Source organism: Amphiura filiformis, chromosome 5 (assembly GCF_039555335.1).
Source record: "Amphiura filiformis chromosome 5, Afil_fr2py, whole genome shotgun sequence".
Lineage (NCBI taxonomy): Eukaryota > Metazoa > Echinodermata > Ophiuroidea > Amphilepidida > Amphiuridae > Amphiura > Amphiura filiformis.
The window spans coordinates 31,416,476-31,438,316 of NC_092632.1; the positions used below are offsets into that span (position 1 = coordinate 31,416,476).

The following is a 21,841-nucleotide window of genomic DNA, read 5'->3' on the forward strand; positions in this document are numbered from 1 at the left end:
TTTTGGGCCATTTTTCACGGGTCATGTTCCCTTTTTTCCAATTCGGTCCAATACATTACTTATCGCGTCGTGTAACCGCTGTAGATGTGTAACGTTGTCATGGAGAGAGAGGGCGCACTTGTGTAAACAAACAAACAGCTGATTGCCGCGCCGGTAAGACAACGTGTAAACAACTGCTGTGTGTGCTGTGCTGTCCAGTATCATTCATTCGCCCATACAGAAAAGGCAAGAACATCTCCGCTCTCTCCACCAGTTTATCAAGAAAAATATCAACACGATGTCGGGTGACAACAAAAGCCAGCAAGACAATGCTCAAAAGATGCACGAAATCAACAACCAGCGAGAATCCTGGTGTACAGTAGAATTGAACAAATCGCAGGATTGGTGCAGAGCAGAAAGAAAACACAGCAAGGATAATTTCAAGAGTACAGTATTCAATAATGTCGGTGGTCAACCAGAGAGTGAACCAAGATGCACATTCCAGGTCAATGATAAAACACATAAGGAGAGAAGACATTTCAATGATAGATCATGTAAGTACACCAAAAATCTTCTTCTGAATCTTCTCCCTACAAGGTCAATGCATATATCCACAGTTTAAAACTAGAACAAAATTACATTGTTTTCATTTTACCCCAAACAATTCCCTAATAACTTAACCTTTTATACAATCCATGAATCCGCTTGTTCCAAATACAAGTTGAGTCCTGTAAATATATGGTAACCAAGTAAATTAACAAACTGGGAAAGTAAAAAAAGTTAAATGAAGATATTTTCCCCAGTAGTATTTACTAAAGGCAATATTGATCTTACTTGTTGGCATAGAACTTTCATTTTCTACTTTCCTATATTTCTTACAGATTACAGTCATCTGGCCATTTAATTAGTGATTGACGATGCCATAACCCGGAGCTTTGAAGAATCTACAGAGTTTTTACCAAAGAATACAGAATGAACTGATTGGGATGGTGACAGAATCATGGCAGGGACTTTGCTGGTTTCCTCCTGAATCTTCCTCTTGAGAACTTGGCTGGGAAGTTTGGACAAACTTTTTGAATAGCTGCAAGGGAGGAATTTTACATGTTTTGTGTAGTAAACACATGTATTTGTTGGTTGTTTTATAATTTTTTAACAACTATTTTTTATGGATTCTGCAGTGTTTGCCACTGGTGAATTTTTAAGATCATGGGGAATATTTTGTATAGCTAGTGTCGACTTCATGTAATTAATTGCACAAAATGTCATAAATAACATTGTGATAATTTGGTCTAGCAATTGTCTTCATATATTGTACACTTTATTTAAATGTTTGAAAGTTGGTATAAATTATTTAAGATGTTAAAAAATTTTTTTTGGAAAATTTTTCATTAAAGGAACTATCAGTGATTGATTCAAAAATGTTTTCAGGAATGGCTGTGATGTTGACTAAAATGTGGCCTTTTACATGTACTTGTTAGGTAATTGTGACCAGTCTTATCACTGACAGTGTATTTTGGCATACCTACATAATTGTATGGTATTCTTTACAAAATGTACAAATCTGATTTTCAATGATTTTTTATATTTTATTATTTAGTTAATTAAATATTTTGGACTGAAAAATCTGTTTTAAATATGAAATCTTTTCCCACAAAATGAGAGGAATATTACAAATTTGTATTTTTGAGATATGTCCAGATTCATAATCTCTATATCATGAACTTATAGTGCCAGGGTTGCTCCCTCAAAAGTTAGCGTGTCAATGAAGGATTCTTTTGTTCGTGAACCATACTTTTCTTCCCTTGTGACCAGTGTCCGAAATAAGGAAAATATGGAGGTTATCCCGAGGATAACTAAAGCATAAATTCTGCTTGTCCTCAATACATTATGGTTGTCCCCAAAATGTGTCATACTTTTGAAGGTAAAATATAGTGGTTGTCCAGGGGATAAGTACATAGCTCAATATGGTTGTCATTCTGCTAATTTTTGTGAGAACATTGTACATCGTTCTCATGTTGAGCGGACATGCCTATTCCTGTGATTAAGGAGAAAGGAATACAAAAATATTTTTGTTCACACCGTCTAATCAAGACATGCGGCAGGCGTTACATTTTACTAGGTAATGAGAAAAGTATAAACATTCTTCTGATACTAAATAATTTTTTTATGAAGAAAAATGAAAGATGAGGCTATCGATTGGAGCACATCACTTTAAGAAATCAATTGCACTACACTAAAATACTGTATTCTCAAAAATAAAGCATTAAAATTTATCTTGGTCAATCATTTCAAATTATTCAATTAGCTACTGTCCATTCAGAAACTTGTAATAAATGGGCAAAAACATAGTATTACTTTTCTCATTACCGCAGTAAAAGTTAACGCCCACGGCATGTCTTGTTAGATGGTGTGAACAAAAACCTAGTGAATTTTGTTTTACCACACGAGAATGCATTGTAATATCTTATGGGATTTCTGCTTCTCATATCAAAATTGCTGGAACAATACAACTCAAAATTAGGGAACATTGTTTTAATGCTAGACCTCAATGTAAGATATAAAACAGGACATGAAAAGATTGGACCGTCCCCCTTTAAGAGACCACCATCTGTCATCAAATACCAACTGATGAGCAAATTACCCAATAAAGGCTGATAAGTAACCAATTTCATTCTTAGGGGTGTCACAAATGTTACCAACCCTCAATTAAACCATGTTATGACATGTACTTGTACTATGCTTAGAATATTGCAAGGTTATTGACAAATGGGAGAAAGTCACAGATAAATCTGACAAGTTCTTTTCATAATGTCTTATAACAGGGTTGAAATAAAGGTTGGTAACATTGCACATTAGTAACACCCCAGATATTGAAAGAAAAACTTTTGTTATTGAAGTGTAATTTATTGTAATTGATGAAAATACATGCATATTTACATCATTCTGTTAAAATATATAAGCAAAATTGTGTGTATTTTAGGTATGTGAATCATGATGATAATGGGAGAAGTTATGAATTAATGTGAAAATTCTGTGTACCAGTGGACTGAACTACAAAAGTTTCTTACACTTTTTGTGTGCATATTATTAGTAACTAAGGATGTTTACAAAGGGCAAAGGTGCTGTTTTAAAAGGCAGTTTAAATATTCATGCTTCATCAGAAAGAATATATTTGCTTTTATCATGCAAAATCATGTACAAACTGCATCAAAATGATTGGAGCCGGGATATAACATCAAAAATGTACCCGATAATCTGAAGCCAATAAGTTGTTGCATCTGAGAGCTCTTGTATTCAAATGAAGATAGACGTATTCATAGCTTTACTCACACAACACAAGTTGAATATCTTCACTGCTCAAAATATTTGTGTGGTTCCTCTCGATCAATATCTTACTTCCTTTAAAAATGTTACTTGTGAACGGAATGTATTACCTTCATGACCTAAAATACGATAAAACTACTATGATTTTAAATATTTAAAAAAATTGAGCTTAAACTGGTACATAACAGATGGAGTGACAATAGAATACAAAAAGTCATTGGATTAACAGTTTGTATCACCTTTTCAACAGTTCATTGTTACTGAATGTCATGAAGTAGTTACCTATAGTTTCCAATCAAAGAAAACTAACTACGGTAATTTGAAAGTGAAAGCAACAGGATGTGAGTAAATATACATGTGTATAATATTTGATTGCCTGAATTTGAAATGCCTTCTTGATAAAGAATACATGAACAGCTATAAAGTAATAATACATGTACATGTAACGTAAAGAAAATAATATAATTATTCATTGCTACAATATTGTTAAACCTAACCAAAGCTAACTGTACCATGTGTGTGATAACCAATGTTATTATTCCAGCTGGTCTGGTAATTTCTTGTAACATGCAGTATTAATATAATAAAAACTACCAAAGAAGTTATTCAATAAGTTTGAGTTGTTTTATTATAATCCTGCTCCTCACATTGATACTTCAACATCAATTAATTTGCCTTACAGAGTGCCCCCAGACAAAAAATGAAAGAAAAAAGTGCCCCTCTGACCAAAAAAAAAAAAAAAAAATCAGGAGGGCAAAGGAAAAGAAAAGGGGCAAGGATCCTCTTTTCTACCAACATTCAGCCCGATCATGGGCAAAATAGACTAAGTGCAATTTTTTTGCGCGCTACACACGCACATTGTACAAATAAAGCCATTTCCATCCTGATACTGGGGGGAAATAGTGGAAAATACCAAGTTTTTGCGCGCTACAGCCGCACATCGTCCCAATAAAGCCTTTTTTGAAGCTCGAAGACATACAGTCTCTATGTATGCAACTGTATTTTTACGTCTGTGCCCTCGAAATTTTATTTTGCCCCCACCCCCGGCCAAAAAAGCTGGCAACGCCCCTGATTTTGCCTATGACAGCGTTCAAGATTTGACATACGTTTGGCGGACACGCGTGTGAAAAAAGTATTTAGGGGTGAAAAGAACCAAAATTCTTGAATGTTTATATGTTTCAAGGGTAAAATGTCATCTAGTTTCAGATTTTGGCACTTAAAACTCCCTATCTTTTATAGATTTTGAGAAAAATCATTTTTGGTCCGATTTTGGCAGAAAATGGCCATTTTGGGGTGACAAAAATTTTGACTTGCAGATTTCCTGTGAGTATATGAACATGAAAACTATCAAATAGTGCCTAATTTTCTATTCTAATTGTGTAACAAGGGTACAATTGTGATATTAAAAGCATTGAATGGGATCCATATATTTCTTTATTTTTGTAGCAGGGGTAGAAACTTGAGGGTTCGGGTGACAATTGATTTAGAAAAATATACAATATTCGCATCATTTTCAATTTGAAAACGCCATATCTCCACAATGGTATGAGCTATAGGGATGCTTTAAGTGTTTATTTGCTCAGTATTTCATTAGCTAAATGGTGATATAACAAACAAGTAAGCTAGATCTACAGAAAATAAAATAACTTGCAAAATGCTACCCCCACCCCTAAGGATTTTGAGGGCGTGAAAAAAGTCACAGATTTTGCAAAAAAAATAAGTCCTTCAAAATTGGGAGGTTTGCGGCTAAACAAAAGACATGTTGCCCTTACCAATGCCTCCCTCTAGAGCAACATGTTTTTTGTTTAGCCCTGAGTATCCCCATTTTGAAGGACTTATTTTTTTTGCTCCAATTTTTGCTCCAATTTGGGGACTTCAGGCAGAAATATGCCTGTACAGTGCTATGGGGAAAATTTTCAAGTTGATAATTATGCATTTTTTATGTCAGATTCAGTTTCTACACAAAATTTCACCCTAGAAAATGTTCCTTTAAGTAGGATATCTTTCACTTTAAGTTTCCACCATTCTGTCCGCCAAACGCAAGTCAAAGCTTGAACGCTGTCCTATAGCAGTAGCTACATGAAATCATCTGAAGGGTAGAAAATATAATTATTACTAGAAAATCAACAGACTTAAAACACACTCCCAATTGGGTCACTTCAGTATGACACCGTACACATGTGTGCCCCCAATTTTTTTGCAATCGGGTGCGTGGTGTGTTAGGGGACAAACACTGATTTTTAAGAAAACCGTTAATGTTCCTGAACTTTGGTAACTTATTTAGGGTAGTGTTTTCACCACAAATTGAGTCCAAAAAGGGTAAATATTGTAAGTGCAGGGGTCCCTTCATTACACAACCCCCACCTTAAAAGTCCATTTTGTCCTGAAAATGTTAAATTCCTAACACATTAACGCTCATTTTTCTTTCCCCATTCCATTTTGACAAAACATGTGTGACAACTTGGTGGCTGTAGAAAATGAGACTCATCAATCTCAGTCATGGTTACGATGTATGTTTTCCCATTTTCTTCTACTTGCTCCGTGATACGGCGCCAGATAGCCCCACTTGACATCTTGCCAATATTATAGTCTAACAAATTCTATATCTTCTCTCTTCAAAATCTCCTCTCTTAATTCCTTAATCTTCTCTCCGGCTTCTGACATGGGAGCTTTAACATACTCATCGCGGACCAACTCCATGGTGCTTCTGGTATCCTCCTTGGTTCTTTCCTCGCCAAAATTTCTTCCATATCCTTGTGTGTAATTGGTGTTTGTGTTGCCTTAAAGATAACGCTCATCAGTGGGCTATCTGTGCCACTCAGATTTGTCTGTGTAGTCATAGCTGATCTAGAAGATGAGGATATGGAGTAGGATGATGATGATGAGGGTGAGGATATGCTGGATTCTGAAACATTTCTCTTTCTCCTTTTTCTTGGTGGTGACCTTTCACATGTCAAATCTAAGGGAACATATCCTGGTTAGATGCCTGAATACCGAGTTCTGTGTCATCTGTTTCTCCTTTTGGTCCTTCTTGTCTTCTTTGGCTTTTCTGTGATTCTTTCTGTTCTTCATTGGATTGCTCTTCCTCTTCTTCTCTTTGTCCTCGTCTTCCGTCTGTTTTCTTTGCCTTCTTTTTGTCCAATGTCTCCTTCTCTTTCTGCTCCTTCTTCTCTGGTTTCTTATCTTTGCCTTTGCGGTGATTCTGTTCTCCACTTGATTTCTTTTCTTCTTTCTCTTCTCTTTGCCCTTGTCTTTTGTCTGTCTTCTTTTCCTTCTCTCTATCCAATTTTGCCTTTTCTTTCTGCTCCTTTTTCTCTGGTCTCTTATCTTCGCCTTTGCCGTGATTCTGTTCTTCATTCGATTTCTTTTCTTCTTTCTCTTCTCTTTGTCCTTGTCTTTCGTCTGTCTTCTTTTGCTTCTCCTTGTCCAATTTTTCCTTCTCTTTCTGCTCTTTCTCTGGTCTCTTATCTTCCCCTTTGCCGTGATTCTGTTCTTCATTTGATTTCTTGTCTTCTTTCTCTTCTCTTTGCCCTTGTCTTTCGTCCGTCTTCTTTTGCTTCTCTATGTCCAATTTTGCCTTCTCTTTCTGCTCCTTCTTATCTGGTTTCCTATCTTCTTTTCCTTTGCGCCTTCTCTCTCCGTCCAATTTCTTGTCTTCAGTGTCCTTTCTGTATCTATATTCATCTTCTTTACTTCTGCGTCTTCGTTCTCTGTCCAATTTCTTGTCTTCCGTGTCTCTTCTGTGGCTATGTTACCCCTATGCCTTTTCCCTCCGTCCGATCTCTTTTCATCTCTCCTTGCTCTCCGCTCCTTGCTTCTTCCTCTTTCTCTCATGTCTTCTTCCTCGTTGTGGTATGGGTGTGGCCCCAGGTGGTAGAATACAAAGTCTGATTTAGTCTGGGTGTGACATTTGATTTTGTGGTTGATGAGTAGTTCCGGACGGATGGTGCAGTATCTGCACGTCCTGACCTTGCAGTATTGATACTTTGGGGGCCTTTGATGAGTATATAACACATGCTGTGTTAAGTCCTCCACAGTCATGCACCGGAGTGCGCATAGATTACATTTATATTGATCATCAATGGGCTGGTACCTCCGTGGGGGGGGGGGGGGGGGTGGTTGTGGTTCACCGGTTGCGTAAAAAACTATGAGCACAACTTGGTGTACAATTTTCTTGTTTAATTGTGGACTTTTTTGCTGGCAGGGTGAAATTATTCACTCAGCGGGTATTTTGAAGGGGAAAAAAGGTCATGCATGTGTACCTATGGAAGACATCATACATGACCTTAATCTTTCACACGGGGGATGTGAATTTCAAATTGGGTTGCCTGAATGGGTGACTCCATTTGAAATACCCTCCCCTTGTTGTTCAGGATTTTAAGGTCATGACTTCCAAAGGGGTGTCTTGATTTATTTACATGTACCTTCTTTGGACATACGTTGTATACAATTCTTAATGAGAATAGAAATATTTAAAACACATCTGGATAACTGCTTATTTCGATCTACTTTTGAGGAAAAGTGCCATGTTTTAAACTTGAAGGTTAAACATAAATTTTGAATAAGTCCCACTTACTTTTTCAAACTGGTTCTGACAAAACACATGATTTTACACAAAAATTGCCAATACCATTATACAGGCCAATACTTTTATTTTTAAATAAACTTGGTAGTACATAAACAGGCGTGATGAACTTTTGTTGCATCTTGGATGTGAAAAAACATGGAATTTTCGACCTCGGAAGACTTAAAAATCTTGGAAAATGACACATCATGTAATGGCAGATGTGATTTTTCTGCATTAATTCAACTTATATAACTGTGTGAAGTTTGTCAATCCATGTAAGAACACACTGGGGTCCTGACGGTCACCACTGATTGCAGACATCTCTGACAAGGCACAATGCTTATTATTCTTGCTATCAGTATCACCTATGCCGCAAATAGATTCATCAGGATTGTCCATTGAAAATTATTTGAATTGTTCTAAAACAAATCCAGTAAAATAGGTGATGTTGACATACCTCTCAATGACGTTTCAGTGCTGTGTCACAGCACTTTCTCAAAATCAAATAGACAAAACCGCAATATTAAGTTCACCTTTGAAGCGGAAGAAAACAAGCAAATTCCTTTCTTGGACACACTAATAGTCAAGAAACCCAACGGTTCAATCAAACTCTTAGTTTATAGAAAAGCGACACATACAGATCAATATCTGCATTTCCAATCGCACCACCCCTTACAACACAAACTCAGTGTAATCCGGACACTTATGGACAGGAAAGATAAAGTTGTCACCGAGGAGAAAGATAGAGAGTTGGAGGAAAGTAGAATAAAGGAAGCGCTTTCTCGCTGTGGATACCCGGAGTGGGCATTTAAATCTGTTCAAAAACCGAGCAAGCCAGTAGTTAAAGATCAGTCGCAAACAAAAAGCCGCGGCCATGCGTGTATCCCGAACAAACAGGGTCTCTCGGAAAAGACAAAGAGAATCTTTAAGAAGCACGGTTACCAAGCAAATTTCAAGCCACATAAAACACTCAGAAACCATCTTGTTCACCCTAAAGATAAGCGGGACGTCAAAACGACAGCGGATTGTGTTTATGAAATCCCTTGCTTAGGTTGCCCAAAATCTTACATCGGTGAAACTTCAAGACTCTTTGGTACGAGAATGAAAGAGCACAAATCTGAATCAGACGCAGCTTCGGAAAAACCCTACACCAGGTCACAAAGAAAAACTTCGGTTGAAAGCGCCCCTAGAAAATCCGCTCTCACGGACCATGTCGCTGAAGACAATCACGTGATCGGTTGGGACGAAGCCAAGATAAAAGACATTGAAACCAACAGAAAAAGAAGGCATATAAAGGAATCAATTTGGATACGAAAGAGGGGGCAGGCTAACACTCTCAACAGGGATTGTGGAAACTACTTCCTTCCGCACATCTATGATCAGCTACTAACAGCGCCACCTACGTCAGCTACCAACAGGAAGCAACAGGCGTCTAAAGTCAAAGCTCGTCATTCAATTTGAGAAAGTGCTGTGACACAGCACGAAACGTCATTGAGAGGTATGTCAACATCACCTATTTTACTGGATTTGTTTTAGAACAATTCAAATAAAGTATCACCTATGCATTAAAGAACGTAGCTTTGGAAATAGTCTTAGAGCATTTTCTGTTGTAGTTTTCATCACCTCATCTGTTGAGATGTTTTTAATTTGTGCTATGTAGTCACAAGCAATGTGAATGTTCTTGGGCTCATTTCGTTCCTGAGTATCAAAGAAAAAAACAAGAGATGAGATAAGAGTTAAGAAGAGGACAATTTTAGCTTAACAAATCTTACACTTGTGAAAGATATTACATTGAGTACATCAATTCCAATGGAATCAAAATAAGATATCAATAATATTGGTTGATGATGAAATCCTATAAACATAACTAGTTTTCACTCCCCCCCCCCTTAAGTATGAGGTATTTGGTCAAAATGCTATATAGTTGACAGCTGAATTAACATCTTGTCCTCCCATAACTGTAATATCACTAGCATGTGACCATTAATAAGGACTCAGTAGCTATTTTTGTCTTGCTATATTCTTTATAGTAATTGACAGTCTTAGTCTTCCACATGACCACCAGGATATGGCCACCATATCTTTGTATGCAGAAATTCAGAGGTGTAAGATCAGGAGCTCTTATGGGCCATTTCACTTCTGTCAATTACTGTAAAGAAAGTGGTGAAACTGTGGTTTTCAATTGACTTTGTGCAACTGCATTTTTACTTGGCTGGCAAAAATAGCCACTAAGTCCTTATTAATGGTCACATGCCAGTGATTTAACAGTTGTAGGAGGACAAGATGTTGATTCAGCTATCAACTAAATTATTTCAACCAAATACCTCATACTTTTAATCTAGTGGCATTTTTCTAACTGTTTACTTTATTTTGATACACCCTGTACAGGCATGAGACTGCACTTTCCTAAAAAAACCTGAAAAAAATGAAAATGCGCGTGAAATTGGGCAAAAAGTACCAAAAACAGGCTGAAATTAAATAAAGTTGCGGAAATTTTGACTATAAAAAAAACTGAATTCAGTTTTTAAACTGAAAATTCTCATGCCTGCCTGTACTAATTAAACAGTTATGCATCCCTAATGGCAGCTGTGGAGGAGTGCAATTTTGTGACACTCGGTTTTAAATTGAGGTCAATGTACTAACCTGTTTCTCAGGACCAAGTGCTGGTGAGTCAGTCTCAAGAAGGATCCTATCCAGTGGCAATTGTTTCACTAACTTTTGCTTCTTGTTTCAATGTGCATTGGAAAAGAAATCGGAGGTAAATTAAGGTAAAAATTAGACCATCTTAAGGGCTGGGGTATGAACGTTTGGACAGTATTTATTTTGGGACATTAGAGCACATCAGATATATCGAATCGCATTTTGAATACGAAGAATGTCATTCTGATATCAAATAATTTAAATTTTTTGAAATTCGCAATTTAAGGATGCACACAGGATCACTGAAGTGTTACATGGCCAAAATTGAGTTTTCATCATTAATGTCATCTTCAAACCGTATTTTATCTTGTCATTAATATATTTTAAAGAAATCTTAAAATTTGCACCATAAGAAAAGCTATTTTAAAGACCCTTTTTCATTAAAAATTCGTCAAAATGCAAAAGCAAATAAATCATTGTTTTCCAGCAATATATCGCGTTCTCTAAACGCGTACTGCGGCGTACAGCTAGCAAAGACACGCACACATGATAAACTGGATGGGCGAGGTGATTGCTGATTGAGGCGCTGGAGTCGCCAATCGCGATAACTACCGTATTTTATCGTATTGATCTCTTCCAAGGTAGGTAAAGCTTGCACCATTGCATTGCGAAACTGCGGGCCGACAGACCACCACCGTCCCCATCCTAGAATCAGTAGGCCTACTCGATAAATTTCGCCAAAAAAGTGCTGATATAGTGGTATAAATTATAGGTTTTTATATGAACATAATTTAGTGAATTTTTTGTTTGTTTTTATTTTGTTTTTCAAGTTTCATTCTGAACTTGAAAAGATGAAATTTATCTGTAAGAAGTAGTTACCCGTAAGAAGCCCTGTAATGATGACGCAATCTGGTAGATAACGATAGAAAACGTAGGCCCTAAATATTTTGCTAGTAGGCTAGACTTAGCCCGTACATCATTAGGCTTATTGTTTTATGTTTAAAAATTTGTTTTATTTCATTCATTCATTCATTCATTCATTCATTCATTCATTCATTTGATTGTTATTATTTGATTTACCAAGTTGGTGTAGTTGGACAAGAATATAGGCCTATTATATTAGCTTATAATTATGCAGTCCCAGCCTTGGTTCGGGGGCCTCTGCGGTCGTTCAGTCTCGTCTTAATTTTGAAGACCATAAAAATAGGCAAGCAGTTACTACCGGTAGGCCTATATTAGATACCTAAGGCCCTGAATAATGTTTCAAAGTGTTATTAAAACACGGATTTAAGATTCGTTTACAAACGTTCTCTCTCCTGATTGATTATGATTGCGATAAAAGCTTTTGGTTTTACAACACTTTTTGCGAATGTTTTGGCGAATGCCTTTTTATTTGCAATGTTTGCCTGGTTTTCAACTTTCACGTTTATAATGTTTTCTGCATACTTTAAAAGGTAAACTGCTTTAAAGCATTTTTCTTTTTTGTTTTCATGCAGTGTTTTAAAACGCTCTTTACAGCATGATGCCTATACGGTAGGCCTACTGCGCTGCATAAACCACAATCTAATTTAAAGCCACAAGTGTTCCGTTTTCTACTTTTGAAATTCGGTTTTGTTAGGCTATGTCAATTTCCGTGTTTTTCAGTTTTTTTGTGACCTCTCCGTGTTTTGCCCGTTTAACATAATATATAGGCCTACTTTTTTTCCGTTTTACAAGAAGTTTATTCAAGACATATTACAACTTTTACCCCAATTTTTACACGTTTATTTGATTGAAAACAACAACAGACACACTTTTTTAAATTTTTGTTGTTGTATTTTATTCACTTTTTATGCGGTACAAAATATTTTACAACTTTATTGTAGCTTTAGGCCTATAATAGGCCTATGACCTTTGTAACGTGTTTGATATTCCGTAAAAAGTTAAAAATAAAATATGATAACTACAAACAATTACAATAACAAAACCGAATATTGAGTAATGCGACACATCAGAATCTTTTCAAATTTTACTTGGGATTCCTGTGGTGTAGGCCTAGCTATAACGGGCGTTAAAATCTCATTGGCGCGGACGGGCCGCTGTGGTGCCTCTCAAGCACTAACTAAAAAAAAAAAGCAACGAGTAGTAACAACATCATGTTTGCGGTTCAGAAAAGGACAATGAACATAAAATGCAATATTTGTCAACACCAAAAAAAAAAAAAAAAAAGGAAAGAAAATAACCAAAACGATAAATTAAAAACATTGCATTTTTAAAGCAAAATTAAGAAAATTAGGACAAAACAGAAATCACAATTATAATATGTCTCAATTTATTCTTCATTTCATAAAACTTCCTGATTATCTGCTAAAATAATTGCTTGTCAGTTATTCTATGCTACTTTTAATGTTCTGATGTCCGCAAATTTTAATACAGAGCATGATCTTTTTTTGTACGGAACAGGACAAAATTGTGCTTAAATTATCATGGTTTCGTTCGCGGCAACACTACCATGCACTGTGCAACTTATTCGCGTAACATGTCTGTCTGTCCATGAGCCCTGTCGCTTCCTCAACGCTGACGCGATGCGCTGGCGCCACGGCCTTGCCGGAAGCTCTGCTGCACCATGGAAACAAGACTGCAGTAAATAAAATGATTACACCATGTGGATAAATATCTGCCGAATGTGCACGGATAATTTAGTAAAATTGTATATTTTACCTTCTAAATCACCAAAAAAATGCCAATCTGCTGCAGTTGGACGCCCTACTCATTTTCTATCTTGACCAAACGTCACAAGTCACCGGATTATATATTTATGGAATAATCTTCAAAAATGGACCTAAAATCCGCTGTATTTTTCTAAATCGCGATTTTCGGCAAGTTCACTTTTGACCACTTTTAACCATTTTTGGTCCGCCATAGCGTCTAAATGAAGCATCACTGAGGTAAGTTTTTAAGTCAAAGCGTTTAGATATGGCCAAAATCTAGATAGTGTTTTTCATTTTTTAAATTAGGGCCTAGAACTTTTTTATCACCCATGATTCAAAAATTTGAACACGGGTCATACGTTTTTACTGATTTTTTGCCTATATTTTAAAAACTAAGCAAAATTAAAAAAAAAAAAAAAAACACTTTCTAGATTTATTTGTCTAAATTAATAAAATTCATGTTTTACAGTTTTTGATTTTCAAATAATTTTTTTATGGCGGACCAAAATTTTTGGTCAAAAAAGCCGTTTTTGGGGATTTTCTCGAAAATTGTACTTTTTGACCCAAAACTGACATTTTAAATGGATTGATGAGCTCATTTCCGTTCAAAAAATGTATACTTTTATATACTTTACATAAATAGTTTTCGAGTTATGAGGTGAATAATAATGGATAATTAGTGATCCTGTGTGCCTCCTTAATACACATTTTATGGCAAATCATTAAAAATTGATATTTTTGATATTTAACAGTACTTGAAGTAAACTTTATAAATCTGATGATTTATATTTAAAGTGTATGTAGGTGGGATGAAAAGCCGACGATCAATTGAAAATTTTGACCTTTCTTATTGAAGATATGGATGTTTTTGCCCAAAACACCCAAAAAATTAGGTCTTTTTGGGAAAAAATCCATATCTTCAATACTGAAAGGTCAAAATTTTCAATTGACCACGGCTTTTCCTCCCTGCTACATACACTTTAAGAATATATCATTAGATTTATATAATTTACTCGAGGACTGTTATATATCAAAAATTTGAAAAATATCAAATTTTTATAATTTGTCATAAAATTTGTATTATATTGTGATTTAAAAAAATGAAAATTATTTGATATCAGAAAGACATGCTTCAGTATTCAAAATGCAATTCGATAGTTCTGAGGTGCTCTCATGTCCCACAAAAAATACTGTCGAAACGCAATAAACGCTCATTTTAGATCCCTTAAAATCCAAAGTTATGCAACATAAATACCAATAAGTGAGGGAATGCCTGCCTGATCAAACCCTGGTGAATGATTTTTTTTGCAATGTGCATAACATTGCAACATTTTGCATAAATCAAGGAACAATGGGATATTCCAGCTGAAATTCATACACCCCTATGGAAGACATGACCTTATATCTCTCTCATAGGTAATGTGAATTTCAAAGGGGTTACCTGAATGAGTGACTCCATTTGAAATCTACACCCCATATGAAAGATTAAGGTCATGTCTTCCATAGGGGGTGAGTAGATTTCAACTGGTATAGCACATTTTGATCCACAGGCCAAGTTTAAGGTCTACTACTTTCTGTTCTGATCTTTCAAATAATTGAAAATAAACACAATAATATTGAAAAAAGGAGCAATATTTTGAATACTTTTTGAAAAAACAAACAAACAATATTCTAGTCATTTTACAGAAAAAAAGTAGTAATTCGGCTATAGCTTATCTAAGATCTATTCAAAATTATTTATATTGTGGCTGCACTATCCCTGTCATCCCCACCCTCCCGCAACACATATTCTATCTTTAGTTGATAAATATTCACCTGTTCGCTTCTGATGATAGATGGTGGTATAGAGAAATAATAGCCATATTCTACTCCTCTCAATGCAATGGAGGGTCTCCCATCAAAGGCATGAAGTAATACTTTCTCAGCTCCTAAATCACAAAGAAAAACATTATATTGAGATGTATCAACCTTTATTCAGTGATGCAAAACACAAAAGCATACCAGCAGAGGCAAGGATGAACAAATAATCCCAGGACAAAATCTGGACAATGGACTTTTAAAGTTGACACCAGTTACCATCAATGCCATACCAGGGAGTGTTAAGGCACAGTCCTGATTGTTGTGTAATCCCCTGGCTTCAGCAATAGGATTGTATGTAACCATGACACTGAAAATCACACTAAAATCTATTGAGTACCACTGACATGTCGTATTGAGCAGTGTTGCAACAAGTGGATATACTGCCTGCTATCATGAGCAATGATCCAGGGCAGTAATTTCCATAACAGCAGCATTGAATTAATTAATGACCTCCTAATTTCCAGGGTTTTCAGTCCATATATCAGTATGATGCTTGCAAAGTAGTCATTTTGAGCACCTAAAAGAAAAATATCAATGATATTGTCTAATTTGTTAGCATTACTTTGAGATTCCAAAGAGTAATTTTCAGTGTCATGGCGACATTGTGATACAGTATTCCATCTTAGTAACATGTATGTGTTTCTATAATATTAGAACAATTCACATAAGATTTGATTCTTCTTTACACCTGTTACATACAAGTTGGTCTTTATACTCCTTCTCGTGTTTGGTGTGGGCTCACTTACCATGTTCTTTGAGAAAGTCTATGGTGGGTCTGCCTGCTGATCTGGAATGCACATTCCTAGCAAAATAAAAATACATATAAATCATCATTTGACCATTTACATGCATTGCATGGTGGGTACATTTTGCAATATTCTCTGATTACATTACTTCTAGGTTACAATTTTGAGCAGTGAGCACCCAGCTGAAGAAATCAATAATGTTTGGGTCAAATGTTACCAGAATTCGACATTTTGATCAAAGTAGTAAGTTTTGCTGTGGTAAATAAGAAAGTTGTGCACAAATGTCTTGATTGGAAGCAAATACCGTAACCACTCGGGTATAAGCCCACCTCCCCTCATGGCAGATTTCACTTCAAAAAAGGGGGTGAGCTTATAACCGGGGAGGGGCTAGTACTTGAATTTAGAAATAAGATAAATCATCCCCATTTGTATATGCCCAATGTACCAGTAATTTCTATCATCTATGTCAATTTCTTAAAATTCTAAGTGTGGAATGTTAATTATCAACTGATATTTTTTATATTTGTTCTTTAATGTGAGAGAAAAGCATTGATTTGATTTAAGAACTTTGCCAAAATTTAGTACTGGGCTTATAGCAGAGTGCACCTTTGTTCCCAGAATGTTTTGAAAAATTGGGGGTGGGCTTATACCTGAAGGTGGGCTAATACCCGGGTGGTTACGGTACTAATAATTTACTTTAGACCAAATACCTATGTTAGTTGTACTCACAATGGTAAGTCATATTTCTTGGCTAATTCAATTTGACGTCTCAAGACTTCTCTTTGCTCCTTTTTTTCTTCATCACCCTTTGCAAATCTAGGAGAAAAATCCAGCCCGACCTGTGCCAAAACAAGCAAACAATTTAATTTTCAGTAAAATCCTCCGTAACATCACACAGAAATGATGTATCTGCATTTCAACACCCCCTACTAAATTAGATGATGCCAGCCACCACAGCATTAGTGGATGGACTAACTAAACACAAGTTCTAATCTAAAGAAGGTGCCACACTGGACCAAACCTTTTACCTGGACCAGACTGGGCCTGTCAATGACAAGACACTCTGGTCTGGTTTGGGACCATGAGTCCAGAAATGAGGTGGATTGGACCAGGTTTTGTTTTTCTAGAGTTTGGGGAATTCAATCCAGGTTTAGTTCAACTATTCTAGACCTCAGGAGTAAATCTGCAAATAAACTATAAATTATATGATCTTGTGCCAATTAATTTGCATTCTATAATAACAGCATGTACATTGTGAGTAAACTCAAATATTAAACACGATCACATCCTGATCTGGCAGAATGAATACTATCTGGCCGGCGAATGAATACTATCTGGCCGAATGAATACTATCTGGCAGAATGAATGAATACTATCTGGCAGAATGAATACTATCTGGCAGAATGAATACTATCTGGCAGAATGAATACTATCTGGCGGAATGAATACTATCTGGCAGAATGAATACTATCTGGCAGAATGAATACTATCTGGCAGAATGAATACTATCTGGCAGAATGAATACTATCTGGCCGAATGAATACTATCTGGCAGAATGAATACTATCTGGCCAAATGAATACTATCAGGCAGAATGAATACTATCTGGCAGAATGAATACTATCTGGCAGAATGAATACTATCTGGCAGAATGAATACTATCTGGCAGAATGAATACTATCTGGCAGAATGAATACTATCTGGCCGAATGAATACTATCTGGAATACTATCTGGCCGAATGAATACTATCTGGCAGAATGAATACTATCTGGCAGAATGAATACTATCTGGCCGAATGAATACTATCTGGCAGAATGAATACTATCTGGCAGAATGAATACTATCTGGCAGAATGAATACTATCTGGCAGAATGAATACTATCTGGCAGAATGAATACTATCTGGCAGAATGAATACTATCTGGCAGAATGAATACTATCTGGCAGAATGAATACTATCTGGCAGAATGAATACTATCTGGCAGAATGAATACTATCTGGCAGAATGAATACTATCTGGCAGAATGAATACTATCTGGCAGAATGAATACTATCTGGCAGAATGAATACTATCTGGCAGAATGAATACTATCTGGCCGAATGAATACTATCTGGCAGAATGAATACTATCTGGCAGAATGAATACTATCTGGCAGAATGAATACAATCTGGCAGAATGAATACTATCTGGCAGAATGAATACTATCTGACCTTCGCATATTAAAGCATGCATTCGTTGCCATCTTCTTGTTTTTTGAGGTCATCAAGGGACAAGGACAGGCCTCATGCCCCTTCTCATTACTCAACTCAACTGATATGGATAAAAACTTTTCAGAACATTACCTCTCCAATAGCCACAAGTTTCTCATAATTTTCTTCTATTGCTTTGTCAACATCTGTGAAATCTGGTAATGTCACGCTGCGTTGACCATCGGGTGGTTCACCCTGAAACAAGATTGTTTTCATTAACACTTTTGGCGAGTCACTAATAAAATTAAGGGTGTAGTTGCTAATCAGTAAACGTTGATGCCCAAAATTCATTCATTACATTATTGTAGCATCAATTATCTTTATCATGGCTAATATATGTATGAGCATAGTATTAAAAGGTGTAGAAATACCTTTTATGCGTGAATATGTGTTGCTTGTCAACAAGTCACATTTTGATTCATTATTATACCTTCCACAACTGTTTGGAGTAACATTTATTTTTGTGGAGGTATTATTATCAATTGATGGGCTCACTGACTCTACACTATTCAGTTATGAAGAAATCAATAATACTCAATTCCGTTACCTATTTCGGACAATGGTCGAGGTCCAATGACCTGAAACCTTTTCCCAACACTCCAATGTATTATGGAATAAATTATAAAAGCATAAGAGATGAACTATTTCTAAAATCTACATTAGTTTTACCACAACCATGCAATTTACCTGAACTGGGTGAAGGCCTAAACAAGGTATCACAAAGCCTGGGAACTCTTGAGAAAGATGAAGAACTCGTTCAAACTCATCCCTGAATTCTGGCACCACCAACACAGCCAAAACATTAGCCTGTTTGCATGGAATGAATAGAATTGAATTAATGACATACCTGCACTGGGTGGATACCAATAGATGGGAAGACTATGTCTGGGAATTGACTAGAGAGTTGAAGGATGCGGTGGAAATCATCCTTACGGATTGCTACAGCTACTATTGCCAACACATTACCCTGCAAAAGCAGAAAGTTACAATTAACTAACCAAAAACTTGTCTATTTGATATTTCAGTCATTATGAGATAACTCTCTATATCTCTCTCTCTATTCTATTCTATTCATTGGTTTTATTCAACATGTCAACTCATCTATAGAGTTTGAGTTCTCCCAGTCAATTTCTTTGAACTATTAAATACAATCCAACAAACTAGTATTCAGGTAAAACACCAACCTGTTTAGCTCTCTCTATCACTTCTGTTATGTCCTGCAACAAAAATATACACATTGCAAATTGTAAAAAGTATTTGAGACTTCAAATTATTGCTGCAAGAAGCAATATAATGTCACTAAGATTTTAAGCTATCATAATGTAAGATTTCTGACAAATTTAGGTTTTAAAAAAAAATGGAGTATCGTACCATGCATGGATAGCAGTTGAGACAACAAAATAATTGCATGTACATTGTACACAAAAGTCCTAGACATGTGTACTCACTGGGTATGACAAGACAAATGTTCAGTAATTTGATCAACTTAGATTATCTGAGATAAACTTAGCTTTTCTCAGATAAACAACAGTTTTTCTCATGCAAAATGCTCAGCAATAAGATAAAGTGTTTTTCAGTTTGGAAAATTAAGGTTATAAATGTGAGAAAACTAAGAGAAAAACTAAGTTGATTTTTTATATTGAACTACTGAAGACTTGGCTTGTCATAGCCAGTTGCTAACCTGGTTGAATTCTTTGGCAGCAAGATGGCAATGGGCATCAATGTAACCTTCTGGGGCAGTCATTTTGTGGACTGCTTTAGTTTCAATGTTCAAACATGCCAAAGGTCCTGTAACAAACAGTCAATAATAAAGTTGTGATTAAGTGAATTTCTCACTTGTTTCATATTCCTCATAAATGTTATTAATGAGAAGGAAGACAAAATAGAGATGAAAGAGACAAAAAAGTGAAAATGTTGAGAGAATGTGCGACTTTTAGGGCTTGTAGATCGAGAACCTTTTTTCCCATGCAGCAAAGACGGTTCAATGATAATGATGGTCCCCCGGGGATGGTCCCTGAAACTTGTGAAACTAAAGCATCAAATAACCTACATCTGATTTTTGAGCACTTGCTAAAAAATGGGATTGCTGTGACAATATGTCATACCATACGCGATATAGCCTCCTCAGGAGCCATGCACAAGTGCGATTCAAAAAATATGTGGTGTTTTTACCGTGTACGCTTCAAATACGCTCATGAATCAAAAAGTTTACAAGATTATATAGGAAGTCATTTAGGGGATGTGCAATAATTTATGAGCTCTGGTGGAAGGGTAATTGAGGGGGCCAAGAAATTTTGGTGAGCCCAAAGACAGGGGGGGTGCCAGTCCGGGGTCACTCCCATTGTGGCCTGTACACCATTCGCGATAATCAACTTTTGAAAAGCACCCTAAACAAGGATTTAACCCTTGGCTAAAACGACACCCTAAAGTAAACAGGGATTTCATTCCTAACATCAAATTTCATACCCTAAGTTTCATTTCCGCGTATTTAGAAATTGCAATTTTGATACCCTTTTTTCCAATTTTTCATGTTTTTGACACACTAAACGCGATACGCGCGTATCGTGAAAAAAAAAAAAAAACGACCCTTTTACGCGGATGGTGTACAGGCCACAATGGGAGTGACCCCCCCGGGGTGCCGGCATTTATTGGGGCAAATATTTTGGCAAGCCGAGAGGGGGGAGGGGCAAGCGATTTTTGGCACACATTCATGGGGCGCCTTTAAAAGAAAACATTCTCAAAAGGCTAGGAAAACAGCTAGTACAGAAATGCAATATGCAAGTACTTTTCCTGCTCGCTGCACTCGCAACATATATCTATAAATGGGGATTCCAATTGAATGAACGCAGCTTTCAATACCATGACGATTTTTTGCGTACACTGCGCGATGTATTCCAGCGTGTGCGATCTGTGCTTGAGTGATGTGGAAGTGAACCATACCAACGCACTCATGATTGAATAGCATTGTATCCAAGGTTCACTGCGTTCGCATTGTAGTTTCAAATACATGATCAACGATGATCATCATGGTTGGATCGGGTACAGCTTGAAAGCTGCGTTCATTCAATTAGAATACCATATATGGTTTGCAAATTGGAATCCAAAAAAGCTGACATGTGCAAAGTTTACAGTGAATATCATATGATGACTACACGTCCACAACTATATAGTAGGAATTCCAATGGAATGAACGCAGCTTTCAACAGCTGTATTCCATCCAACCGCGATCGCATATCGCTTATTTCAAACTACAACGCGACGCACGACCTTGGATACAATGCTAACCAATCACGAGTGCGTTGGCATGGTTGGATTCACTTCCGCTTTACTCACGCACAGTCGCACACGCTGGCGTACATAGCGCAGTGTACACAAAAAACGTCACGCTATTGAAAGCTGCGTTCATTCAATTGGAATTCCTACTATATACATGTATGTGAATCCCGGGATGTGAATGAGATAATATAAATGCATTTATGCATGTTCATCATTCATTTTGACGCAATGCAAGCGGATCAGTGCAGTGCCTGCGGTCTGAGCAAAATAAGCGCAACATTATCATGCTATGAATAGGGGCAATTTCATATACAGACAGTGCAAACATGCAAACTAACCTACACTCACAACACTACACAGTCAGTGGATTGACACACATTCTGCAAAAAGTCAGCTGAATTTTGACACTACTTTGTTTTGGTTAGCCTGCCCTCTATAATATTTTGCCCTCGTTCAAAATTATTGTGAATCTGTAATGTTTGTATACAATTTCACACTATAACTAACATT

The 21,841-nt window shown here is 36.4% G+C and overlaps 2 protein-coding genes across 5 annotated transcripts; one reads left to right on the plus strand and one right to left on the minus strand.

The window, feature by feature from the left end:
• The first annotated feature begins 134 nt into the window (after window positions 1-134).
• Window positions 135-3,916, plus strand: LOC140152972 (protein SPATA45 homolog). The gene is made up of 2 exons (XM_072175530.1): window positions 135-533; window positions 861-3,916. Exons 1-2 carry the CDS (start codon window positions 278-280, stop codon window positions 881-883), a joined length of 279 nt encoding a protein of 92 aa, XP_072031631.1. The 5' UTR covers window positions 135-277; the 3' UTR covers window positions 884-3,916.
• Window positions 3,917-7,427: 3,511 nt separating this feature from the next.
• Window positions 7,428-21,767, minus strand: LOC140152971 (putative deoxyribonuclease TATDN3). Of its 4 annotated transcripts, none has more exons than XM_072175527.1 (11): window positions 21,670-21,767; window positions 19,737-19,843; window positions 19,240-19,272; window positions 18,903-19,022; window positions 18,149-18,250; window positions 16,536-16,645; window positions 15,807-15,862; window positions 15,016-15,128; window positions 10,514-10,594; window positions 9,429-9,568; window positions 7,428-8,235 (listed from the first exon to the last, which is right to left on the minus strand). In XM_072175527.1, the coding sequence occupies exons 2-11, from the start codon at window positions 19,797-19,799 to the stop codon at window positions 8,232-8,234; spliced, it is 822 nt and encodes a 273-aa protein (XP_072031628.1). In that variant the 5' UTR covers window positions 19,800-19,843; window positions 21,670-21,767; the 3' UTR covers window positions 7,428-8,231. The 4 variants fall into 4 exon arrangements, with proteins under 4 accessions (XP_072031628.1, XP_072031629.1, XP_072031626.1 ...); XM_072175528.1 differs by lacking the exon at window positions 18,903-19,022 and adding an exon at window positions 18,743-18,862 and having other exon boundaries at window positions 7,431-8,235; window positions 10,514-10,591; XM_072175525.1 differs by lacking the exon at window positions 18,903-19,022 and adding an exon at window positions 18,743-18,862 and having other exon boundaries at window positions 7,431-8,235.
• Between the last annotated feature and the right edge of the window lie 74 nt (window positions 21,768-21,841).